At 43.6% G+C, this 12,509-nt stretch overlaps 1 protein-coding gene across 2 annotated transcripts in view; it reads left to right on the top strand.

Annotated features, from left to right (window-relative positions):
* The first annotated feature begins 5,076 nt into the window (after nucleotides 1–5,076).
* The window catches only part of CLUAP1 (clusterin associated protein 1), a 41,673-nt gene continuing 34,240 nt past the window's right edge, over nucleotides 5,077–12,509 (top strand). For both annotated transcript variants that reach the window (XM_065892549.1, XM_065892548.1), the window contains exons 1-4: nucleotides 5,077–5,098; nucleotides 7,774–7,885; nucleotides 8,783–8,867; nucleotides 11,070–11,249. In XM_065892549.1, the coding sequence (XP_065748621.1) occupies nucleotides 5,077–5,098; nucleotides 7,774–7,885; nucleotides 8,783–8,867; nucleotides 11,070–11,249 (399 nt within the window). The remainder of the gene's footprint in view (nucleotides 5,099–7,773; nucleotides 7,886–8,782; nucleotides 8,868–11,069; nucleotides 11,250–12,509) is intronic.

Raw genomic sequence — 12,509 nt, 5'->3', positions numbered from 1 at the left:
ACTCCGACTCACTCATTCAGTCTCAACATGTATGTTCTGAGAGCCTGTGTAGTGCCAGATACTATTGTAGACTTGGGGAGAGAGTTGAGTAGGACAGAGAAGGTATCTGTTTCCACGGTGCATACATGTCCAGATCAGAGACACAGAAGAGAAACAAGCGAGATGTTTCCAGGTCATACTATGAAGAAAATAAAAGAAGGTGATATGACAGGGAGGGGCTGGGAAGGGTCTGCTTTGGTGCAGATGGTCCAAGAGGCCTCTTCACAAAGATCTGAAGAACTTGGGAAGAGCACTCCGGACAGAGCGAACTACTTGTGCAAAGACCAGAAAGCAGGAAGAAGGTGGACGTGTTCAACAGGAAGCCAGGGAGGGGAGATGGAGGGAAGGGAGCAGAGGAGGCACAGCAGGCGCAGCTCAGAGGGCTGAGTTTTCTTTGAACAGTGATGGGAAGCCATTGGATAGTTTTTTTTTTAAAGCTTTTTTGTTTTTAGTCATGCTTAGTGATATAATATTTTATTTTATTCTATTCTATTCGCCATGCCACGTGTCTTGTGGGATCTTAGTTCCCCGACTAGGGATAGAACCTGGGCCCCAGGTTTGACAGGGCAGTGAAAGCGCCCAGTCCTAACCACTGGACCCCCAAGGAATTCCCAAGAGATACAATTTTAGATGTGGTAAAATTAACCCTTTTTAGTGCACAGATCTATGAGTTTTGACAAACAGCTATTGTCATGTAATTACCACCACAATCAAGATATAGAACAGTTTCATCACCCCCCAAATTATTTTGCACCCAACTCTTCCTGGCAATCACTGATTTATGTCTCTATATTTTCATCTCATTCAGGTTGTCACATAAATGGAATCGTACAGTATGAAGCCTTTTTGTAAAATAAATTTATTTTATTTATCATTTTTGGCTGCGTTGGGTCTTCGTTGCTGCGTGCAGGCTTTCTCTAGTTGCGGCGAGTGGGGGCTACTATTCGTTGTGGTATGCGGGCTTCTCATTGCGGTGGCTTCTCATTGTGGTGGCTTCTCTTCTCGCGGAGCATGGGCTCTGGGCGCGCGGGCTTCAGTAGTTGTGGCTTGCGGGCTCTAGAGCGCAGGCTCAGTAGCTGTGGCGCACGGGCTTAAGTGCTCCGCGGCATGTGGAATCTTCCGGACCAGGGCTAGAACCATGTACCCTGCATTGGCAGGCGGATTCTTAACCAGTGCACCACCAGGGAAGCCCTTTTTAAATATCTTTATTGGAGTGTAATTGCTTTACAACGTTGTGTTGGTTTCTGCTGTACAACAAAGTGAATGTATACATATATCGCCATATCCCCTCCCTCTTGAGCCTCCCTCCCACCCTCCCTATCCCACTCCTCTAGGTCGTCACAAAGCATCGAGCTGATCTCGCTGTGGCATGCAGCAGCTTCCCACTAGCCATCCGTTTTACATTTGGTAGTGTGTATATGTCAGTGCTACTCTCTCACTTTGTTCTAGCTTCCCCTCCTCCCACTGTGTCCTCAAGTCCTTGTACAAAGCCTTTTGAGTCTGGCTTCTTCCAGTTAGCATAAGACATTGGAGATTCATCATTGTCCTTGCGTATTTTAGCTCTTTGCTTTTTTAAAATTGCTGAGTGGTAATCCATTGTGTGAATGTACCACAATGTGTTTATCCATTGATAAGTTGAGGGGCATTTGAGTGGTTTCCAGTTTGGGGCAATTATAAAGCTGCTCTCAACATTTATGTATAAGTTTTGTGTGAACATAAGTTTTTATTTCTCTTGGGCAGATACCTGGGAGAGAGACTGCTGAGCTGTACGTTGTGTATGTTTAACTTTATTAAGATACTACCAACTGTTTTTTCAAAGTGGATGTACCGTTTCATATTCTCACCAATAGTGTATGAAAGCCCAATTTGCTCCACATCCTTTCAAGTCCTTGGCACTGTCAGGGTTTTTGTGGTTTTTTGTTGTTTTAGCTATTCTAATAATTGTGTAGTGATATCTTGTGGTTTAATATGCATTTCTCTAATGACTAATAATCTTGAGCATCTTTTCCTTTGCTTACCATTTGTAATGAAATAAAATTCATATTTTAAGGCAAGACAAGAAGATTTAAACATAATTTTTTTCCTGCCCATTTGGGCCTCCTCTCTCCCCTGTAGTGTGCATTGTGTATCTGCATTATGCATAACCAGACCTCCCCAGCAGCAGAAATACCTGCTCAACCATAAAGCTAAGTTTTTCTTCTTCTGATGCCAGTTATATAACTCCTTAGAAAACATTCCTTTCTCAATCTTGTCAGGGGTCATGATGCAGATATCTTTGGTGAACTTTGTGTGCAATGCCAATATAACATTTCCCTTAAAGATAGCGATTGGTGCAGAACACACTGGGTCAGATGATCTGGGGAGATACTGGGCCACACCTAATGGAAGTTCTTAGCTTAAACACCTACTTAGGACCTTATCAATGTTACTTGTATTTTGTCTATTTTGCAAGATTATACTTTCTTGTATTACTGAATATGTGACTGAGCCTCTGATGAAAATGACTAGGCTACTTGAAACAATTGATCAAATATACAGTTCTATAACATTGAAGATTTTTTTCTTTTTTTGGCCACACCGCGTGGCTTGCAGGATCTGAGTTCCCTGACCAGGGACTGAATCCAGGCCCTTGGCAGTGAAAGCTCAGAGTCCCAACCACCGGACCACTAGGGAAGTTCCAAGATTGATGATATTAATAGTGTAACTCTAGATACGGGAAGAAGCAGTAAGAGAGAAGCATTTCCTGGACCATAAAAGACTAGAAAGACAGGCAAGGTGGTCCAGAGGCTTTTGGCTACTGTTAACAGTCCAGTGATAGCACATTGCGTGGCCTATCAATGAAATCCTTGCTTGACCTGGGTATGAGCATTCCTAGAGCCATGGGACAAACTGGTCATGAAATGCTTCCTAAACCTTGGTAGAAATTAAGATGGAAAAGGAGGAAATTGTAAAACAAAGAATGTTGCTCACCATCCAATTCTACAAGAATTGAGTCATTAGTCACTACAGTCACTGATTTACAACACACCCTGAAAGAAATTCAGGGCCAATATCAGGATGAGGCATTTTGTGCTCTGGGAAAACTGGCAGAACTAGCTCTCAGATATTTTCGGGAGAAAATTTTATGAACTCAGTTTCTTGCATCTTCCCATACTTGGAAAAGCACTACAACCATTAACTAAGATATCTGCTCCTCGTGAATAGCAGTAACCTTCTACCAAGATGTGTGCTTGACTGCACCTACCCCTTAGTCAAAATCACTACATACTAGCCTCCCCCTTTCCTCTTTGGAACATCCTCAGAGCTTTCTGAAAGACTGTCTCCCTGATTATAATCCTCAGGCTGGCCCGAATAAACTATGCATTACTTAGATTGACTATTGATTAAATTTTTTTGTTGACATTTGCCATATCTTCCCTTGTGAAGTATCTGTTTTAAGTTTTTTGTCTACTTTCTTGTCTTTAATTTTTTTGAAACAATTTTTGACTGGGCCGTGTGGCATGCAGGATCTTAGTTCCTGAACCAGGGATGGAACCCATACTGCCTGCAGTGGAAGCTTGGAGTCTTAACCACTGGACCACCAGGGAAGTTCCTTTTTCTACTTTCTAATTGGATGGGTTTTTTAACTTAGTTTTGAGAGTTTGTTATGTATTTTGGATAGAAGGCTTTTTATCAGATGTGTTTTGTGAATTTATTTTTCTAGACTCTGGATTATCTTTTCATGTTCTTAGTGTATTGAAGAGCAGTTTTAAATTTTGATGAGGTGCAATTTATCAAAAAACATTTTTTAAGAGGATGATACTTTTGGTATATCTAAGAACTCTTGTTTAACCCAGTCAGAAAGTTTTCCCCATAAGTTTTCTTCTGGAAAAGTTATATTCGGTTGGCCAAAAAGTTCATTCCGGTTTTTATGTGCGATATTAACGAACTTTTTGGCCAACCCAATAGTTTTTAGGTTTTACTCTTAGGCAAGGGTGGAGGTTCATTTACTTGCATTTCCAACTGTTCCAAAACCATTTGCTGAAAGATTATTCTTTCTCCACTAAAGGGCTTTACCATCTTTGTTCTAATGACCATGTATATGTGGGTCTATTTCAGGACTCTCTTTGAGGTCCCGTGCCTTTATGTGTCTGTTACTTCGCCAAAACCAATGCAGGGGCGGAGGGCGTCCCGCGGGTGTAGTCCCTCGTCTTCGCCTACCCTTCTGGGCTCAGCTCACTTCGCCTCCCCAGCCCTTGCTGTCACCTATCCCCAACCGTGGCAGCCCAGTAGAGAAGACTCCCAAGTTAGATCACAGCTCATCTGGCCACATGTTGGGCGCGGTCCTCACCCCGGAGCCGCCCCCTCCCTCCACCAGGAGCAACGACAGCTCCAGCTGCCAGAGTTCACGGTTGCCAGGACAACCGCCGGCGCGCGAAGACCCGGGCCAGTTTCCGGCCTGTTGTGAAGAGCAAGACGGCTGCGCACGCGCACATGGCTGTCGGGCCTGCTCTCGCCGCCCCGCGGTCAGCCCCTGCCTGCGACTCGCAATCTGTGGCCTCAACTGCTTCACGCTGCAGGCGCTTCTTGCGGGTTTCGGACGCGGGCGCGGCAGCCATTTTACACATGCCAGAGAGAAGTGTGCCGGGCACAGGACCCAGGCTGGAGACCCGGCTTCGTGATATTATGTACATTCTTTCTAGAGGAGTTTAGGAGGAAATGAGAAGTAGTACGTAGGGTGCCTCGCACAGCGTCAGGCACTTAGTAGGTCCTTAGGACGTGTCACCCAGTGCCAAACGTCTGCAAACTGTGTAAAGTGTGCCCGGCCACCAGGCGGGGCGGGACCCCACGCCCCCTCCCTCAGCGTCGCGGGACGTCCCCTGCCGGCTGCCCTTTCTCTGGTGCGCATGGAGCATGCGCACCCAGCCCGGCCGTTTCGCCTCCAGTCCTGTTTGGCCCCGGCTGCGCGCCGTAGAGGACTCCGTGCATTGCCATAGAAACCCATGAGCGCTGAGGGGCAAGCGGCGGAGACTCCGGGATCCTGAGGACCAGGGCGCCATGTCTTTCCGGGACCTCCGCAGTAAGGCAACCCTGACCCCTGTGACCTGCGGTCCTCCCGAGACTCGGGGCTCCGGCCCAACGGGTTCCCTGTCTGAGCCCCGCTGAGGTTCTCGCGCTGGAGCTCCCTCCCGGGCCGCTGGGGCTCGGGGGCGCCCCTGGCCCGCCGCCCCGCAGGCTGAGCGCCCCAGCCCTGTCTCAGCCCTTTCTGCGATGATGGGAGGTTGTGTATGTGTATGCGGCTAGTGCGGCTGAGGAACCGAAGCTTTAATTTTATTTAATTTTAATTGACTTATGGGTCTGTTCGCTACTGTATTGGAAAACGCAGAGACCGTTTTTGAGTTGGGTTAGCTTAGAGCTCCGGGAAACGAACAACAACCGAGGAGGGGGCTGGTGAATAATAATTGAGGCTTCCGTTTTTTCGAGTTTTTATGATCTGCCAGGTAGTTACTGTCTTATGTGTGTTCATCGTTTCATTCACTCCTCTGAACAACTGTGCACCTGTGTTTAGAGATGAGGAACTGGGCAGAGAGAGGTCAGGTCAGGGGACACAGGTGGTAAGAGCTGGCGCTGAAGTGTGAAATCAGGTTGTCTAACCTCCAAAGCTTGCATCTTTTCTAAAGGGGCTGGTGAGGAGAAGGGAATCCAAGTGCCTTTGCTAGGAGGGTGGGGTAGTGGAAGAATGGGGAAAAGAATTAGTTACTACTACTTTGGGGGACACCTGTTACACACCAGACATTTTTTTTTTTTTTTTTTTTTTAAATTTATTTATTCATTTATTTATTTTTGGCTGTGTTGGGTCTTCGTTTCTGTGCGAGGGCTTTCTCTAGTTGTGGCAAGCGGGGGCCACTCTTCATCGCGGTGCGCGGGCCTCTCACTGTCGCGGCCTCTCTTGCTGCGGAGCACAGGCTCCAGACGCGCAGAGCTCAGTATTTGTAGCTCACGGGCCCAGCTGCTCCGTGGCATGTGGGATCTTCCCAGACCAGGGCTTGAACCCGTGTCCCCTGCATTGGCAGGCAGACTCCCAACCACTGCGCCACCAGGGAAGCCCCACACCAGACATTTTACATGCGATATCTTATTTTAGTCCTCACTGTAACAGTAAGGTGGTTCGTATAAGTTTCTGGATGAAATACTTTGAGGCAGAGAGGTAAAGTAGTTTGCTTTAGGTCACCCAGCTAGAACTGGGTGGAAACGAGGATCAAAAGGTAGGACTGTGAAGGAATCTCTTGCCTTTTATACGCTTTCATTTTCTGAATCTGAAGCAGTTCAGTCAACTGGCTCCACCTGCATAGGTGTAGCAGGTGATTGCCGATTTGGTGTGATCTGAGGGGCCTCTTTAAGGCCAATTTTCTAACAATTGCTGGTGCCTGAAATTTCCCCATTAAAGATTACTCCTTTCAGTTGTGAATTGCTCTTTTTTCTATAATGGAAATATATAGGAAGAGGCATCACATTTTATTGATGCCTATTAGCACTATTGTGTGAATCTGTGCCCTCTGGGAGTTGGAGGTTCTTGGTGACCTTATGTTGTAGAGACAAGTTTCTCCTTCCTCATAGTTGAGGGAGGCCAGCCTTCTGCTAGGGGACGTTGAATGGAGTTGTGTTGGTTAAAGTGTACAAGAAGGGGATTTCTGAGCATTTTGACCTTAAATGAATGCTGTACATTATGCAATTCATGGTAAGATTCTTATTCAGATTGTCTCCATTTTAACAGTAATACTGTAGAATTAACAGAACTGCACTGCTACTTAGCGGCAAGAAGTGTTTAGGGCTTACTGTGTGATGGGAAGCCTGCTGCTTTATTTTCCATTGCTCTATTTAAATATCCCCCAAAACAGCAAGAGGCCCTCTGCTTCTCTTTCCTCTGCTTATACCTTCTCTTCTGTTGTCTTGTGAAATCCAGACTAATCTCCAAGGCCCAAGTAGCTTATTTGTGAATGTCATTGGGACATCTTGAATATCCACCTTCAAGAAGAGTGAAGACAGACATTATTTAGCCAGAAGCACACTGAATACAGGTCTTAGCACATCGTGGGAACTAAAAAGATGTTTTATTTCCAAGTCTTGCTGAAAGCTTAGTGACTGCAGCATCTGGTATCAACACGTATTAGTATTACTGTTTCTTAGTCTGTCTCATAATACATCTAAATATTGCTCAATAGTTCAATCATTTTCTTGAAGATTTCTCTAAATACAACACAACTAATGTTTAAATTTTGTGTTATTAAGGTCCTATATGCTCAGTGGGAAAAAAAAGTCAACTCAGAAATAACACAAAAAACACAGAAATAACACACAAAACTTCACCCTACCACCATCACACCCCCCCCAAAAAAAAACCCACGGTTAACATTTAAACCATGACCAGGTAATTCTCATTTTGAGTGGTAAAGAGAAAGATATCCAAGAGATAAATGAGGTATCCAAGAGAGAAATTAAATTCACAGCCAATCCCTAAACCCCATTTCAATGTACAGTTTCCTCTTCTCCCATTGAATTTAAATACATGTTTTTCAGGAAGCAGATTAGGTATTTTAACTTTTATCTCTTTTTTTCTTTCCCTCTTAGAGAGTTGATAAATAGTCCATAAAAGTGTCAGTAGGTTGGGAGTAAGAAGAGAAAGCAAAGTGTCTGCATTCATAAGTCGTTGCTGTTTGACGAGGAGCTGACTACATTGTGTTTTACCTTGGACAGACTTTACAGAGATGATGAGAGCCTTGGGATACCCTCGACATATTTCTATGGAAAATTTCCGCACACCAAATTTTGGACTTGTATCTGAAGTGCTTCTCTGGCTTGTGAAAAGGTTAGAACTGCACTTTACTGAGGTCTTAAGAATGTATATGAGATGTTATTCATTAGCTACCTAGAAACAGGATGCTTTTGTGTAGCAAAAGGAAAAGTTCAATAAAATTTGACAGACTTGGTTGTAACCTGTTAAAAATCAGTTGAGTTTAAAGAATGCTGTGGGAGAAGGGAGTGTACCAGGCAGTGGTAAAAGGAGAATGTTTCTCAGTAGGAAGCCGACACAGGGGTGCTGGTCCGCATTCTTCTTCATCCCCTCACCTTCATCAGGGAGTGACAGGACCTCACACATTCTGCAGAGTACCTGGCTTGGAAATAATTTAGATTTCATTTTGTGTGAAAAATCTAATATGATTCAGGGTTGGCAAACTTTTTTACTAAGGAGATAGTCAATATTTCAGGCATTGCAAGCTACATAAGATCTCTGTCATGTATTCTTCCTTATTTTTTTTATAACCTTTGAAAAATGTAAAAACCCTTTTTAGTTTGCGGGCTGTTCAGGAAGAGGCCAAGGGCTGCCATCTGTTGACCCCAGTGTGTCATCAGTTACTCGAAGAAAGGAACTCCACTGGGTCAAGGGCAGGCAGCCAGAGTAATAGTTCTGATTATTTTAATGGAACTTTACAGTCTGAGATAGATTTAATTTTGTAAGCTGAGACCCGAATTTGATTTTTGAAATTTGTTAAACCGATTTTTAGGTGAAGATTTGTTCTCTTGAATGTTTGGTATTTTGTGTTGCTTCTGAAGCCTTTCTTACTCTTACTGCCTTAGCTGGGGACTCAGAGAGCTTCCTGTTACAGATCCACTGTCCTCTCAGTTGCTTTACCTTCTCTTTTGTGAACTTTATACTTAATTACCTTGTGTCTTCTCTCTCTCTCTCTCTCTCTCTCTGCAATAGGTATGAACCTCAGACTGACATCCCTTCTGATGTTGAGACTGAACAAGACCGAGTTTTCTTCATTAAGGCAATTGCCCAGTTCATGGTTGGTTCACAGTTTTTTGATGGAGTTGTAAAATTAAATACATTAGAAGGAGATGAAGCCTAGTTAGAGCTGCTTTCAGATTTCTTTTTTAAAAGTATTTTTTCCTTCTCTTTTTTAAAAAATTAATTAATTACTTTTATTTTTGGCTGCGTTGGGTCTTTGTTGCTGCGCAGGCTTTCTCTAGTTGTGGCGAGCGGGGGCTACTGTTTGTTGCAGTGCGCAGGCTTCTTATCGCTGTAGCTTCTCTTGTTGCGGAACACAGGCTCTAGGCGCGCAGGCTTCAGTAGTTGTGGCACACGGGCTCAGTAGTTGTGGCTTGTGGGCTCTAGGGTGCAGGCTCAGTAGTTGTGGTACACGGGCTTAGTTGCTCTGTGGCATGTGGGATCTTCCCGGACCAGGGATCAAACCCATGTCCCCTGCATTGGCGGGCGGATTCTTAACCACTGGGTCACCAGGGAAGTTCCAGATTTCTAAACACACTCCATTACCAGATTTCTGTGGAGCCATTTTACCAACAAAGTTTTCTGGGTTTTTTGTTTTTAATTTATTATTTGTTAAGAAATTTAGAGTCCCATGCCCCAGCGGCCATTGGTCCCTACAGTCAGGCTGTGTTAGCTGGCAGGACCATTTACGTTTCAGGACAGCTAGGCATGGACCCTGCAAATGGACAGCTTGTGCCAGGAGGGGTGGCAGATGGCAGAAGAGTCTAAACAGGTTCTTACAAACATGGGTGAAATTCTGAAAGCAGTAGGCTGTGAGTTCACGAATGTGATAAAAACAACTGTTTTGCTGGCTGACATACTGTCAATGACATCTACAGGCAATATTTCCAGAGTAGTTTTCCTGTGAGAGCTGCTTACCAGGTTGCTGCTTTGCCCAAAGGAGGCTGTGTTGAAATTGAAGCAGTAGCTGTTCCAGGACATCTTGTGACAGCATCACTTTAAGTGGGCCCAGGGTTATTTAGTCTGGAATTTAAAAAATGTTTTAAAATTAACATCTTAATTTTTACAATCTTTGTTGCAAAGTATAAGGTTGACTGAAATATCTGAAATTATTATGGAAATACCATATAATAAGGGGAATTGAACATAAATTGAAGATTAATGATGAATCTAGTTATTGACATTACAGATTACGCTTACATAACACTCGTATTACTGGACGTGGGAAAAGAGACATGCATTACATAGTTACTCAGATAAATAAAAGTAAAGGGAAGTAACATACAGGAAAGATGAGTTACTATTCCTGAGAAATAATAAAGAGCACACCTAATTAAACCCGATTAGTTTAATGATGTGAAATATTTATTTTTCATGTCAGATATATGATCCTGCTTTTACTTGAGTAAAATTAAAGTATTTAAGTATTCAAACCTAGTAGAGCTAAAGGAGAAGAAACTGGACCAAAAATTTATATAGATAATATTTTTCTAATGGAAATTAAATGGCATGCAGATTTTAAAAAAGAATTTTATTTACTTATTTTTGAATAGGTAATACATTTTATGGTTCAAAAATTTTTTTAAATCATGAAACAATATAGAGTAAAATGACTTTCTATTCTGTTTGCCATCAGCCCAGTTCCATTCCCAGTGATCACTATTCTTAATATCTTTCAGAGTTTCTTTAGGCATAATTAAGCAAATAGACTGTATATTCCTTTTCCTTCCTCTTACACAAATGGTGGCATACTGCACACCACCGTTAGAATCTTGTCTTCACATAACAGTACATTTTGGAGAACTTTTCAAATACACATAGAGTTTCTTTATCCTCTCTTACACCTGAGTAGTATTGCTTGCAAGTTTATACCGTAACTTATGTAATTTATACAGGTAGGCATTTAGGTTGTTGGTAACTTTTGTTCTTAGAAGCAATGCTGTAACAAATAACCTATACACATCATTTTGTTTGTGAATACGTATATCCCTAGCATAAGTTCTTAGGATTGGAATTGCTGGGCCAAAGGACATATGCATTTGTAATTAATTTTGTTGTCATTTACCAAATTGTTCTCCATCAAGATTGTATCAGTCAACATACCCACTTGCAATATATGAGTAACTTGAAAGTTTGATTCTTAAAATGATTTGGTTATATCCCTATTGTTGGCAGTGACATTTTCAAATGACCTACATGGAATTTGGTTTAGATTTTACGTGGAATGGGTCTTAAACTTTTTTTTTTAATCTGAAAATAGGCCACTAAGGCACATATAAAACTCAATACTAAGAAGCTTTATCAAGCAGACGGGTATGCAGTGAAAGAACTATTGAAGATCACCTCTGTCCTTTATAATGCTATGAAGACCAAAGGTATGGAGGACTCTAAAATAGGAGAGGAAGATATCAGCAAATTCAAGTTTGACCTTAGCTCAAAGGTAAGGACAATGCAAGGCTTGTAGTGAGGGATGAAATGTTTATTTCTCAAACACTGAAATGGGCTATATCAGTACAGCATCACTTCTTTCCTTACTCCTTGACTGAGGGCCATTTGTTAGTTTTGTGCTCATCAGCATTTGGATCAAAGCAGAAGGGACAATAAATTCAACTTTTTATTGAAAGCCTGCTGCTATCTGCCAGGCACTCTTCAAGCACTGGGGATACAGGCGTGAACAACAAGGACAGGAATCCTCTGTTCCCGCGGCTTAGTTGGGGGAGCCAGACTGTAAACCACAAAGCAGAAGGAGTAACAGGTCAGATGGGCTGCATGTGTGGAGGATAGTAAAGCAGGGAAGGGGCTGGCGTGCGGGGGGAGGTGTCTTAAATAGAGGGCTAGGACAGCCTCAGGGATTGGGTGACGGTTTCAGCAGAGATCTGAAGGAGGGAAGGAGCAAACCATTCAGTGGAAAGGTGTGCTGTGTGTGTTTGAGGAAACACAAGGGGACCATGTGATGAGAGCTGGGAGGGGAGGCAGCCTCAGGCCTGTGGTCCCTGGAAAGCCACTGTCAAGACTTTGACTCTGAGGTGGAAAATCGTTGAGTTTTGAACAAAGAAGTACATAATTTGAAACTTCATATTAAAAGGATCACTCTGGCTGCTGGATTGAGTCGGACTGAAGGGGGAAAAAAGGTGGAAGCCCAGAGACCTGTTAGAAAGCAGGAGGTGACAGCGCCTTTGAGCAGAGTGGCCGTCAGGTGCTCAGCTGAGCTTGGGGAGAGAGTGAGCTGCCAGGCGTCGGAGGACTCGCTTAAAGCAACAAGCCAAACATGAAAGCTGTGTCTTTAATCACTAACTGCAGTGGTATAAGCAAGGGACTAAAGCCAGAGGAAGTGTCAACTCCCTGTTTCATAAGACTGCTTTGGCAGTTTTAATGCCCCCTGAGGTGTGGGAGAAGGTGTTTGCCCCACCTTCCCCAATAAGGAAGCCTCAGCAGAGGCACTGAAGAGGACCTGGACCCAAGGCCTCAGATAAAGAGACCTAGGAATGCAGGTCTTTATGAGAACATGACTGGCCAGAGGGCCTGGTTCCTTGACTGCAACTCTCTTCAGAGACTGCAGGGCACTGGTGTTCGAGCACAGCTTTCCCCAGGAGGCCTGCCAGGTAAAGCCTCCAGGATTGCCTGTGGTCAGGCCTGAAAAACCACACACAGGAGCCAGATCCTCACTGGGAGGAAGTGGTCAGAGGTTAGAGCATATTTT

This window comes from Phocoena phocoena, chromosome 15, assembly GCF_963924675.1.
Source record: "Phocoena phocoena chromosome 15, mPhoPho1.1, whole genome shotgun sequence".
Taxonomy (NCBI): Eukaryota; Metazoa; Chordata; class Mammalia; order Artiodactyla; family Phocoenidae; genus Phocoena; species Phocoena phocoena.
This window is presented reverse-complemented; position numbering and strand designations above follow the sequence as displayed.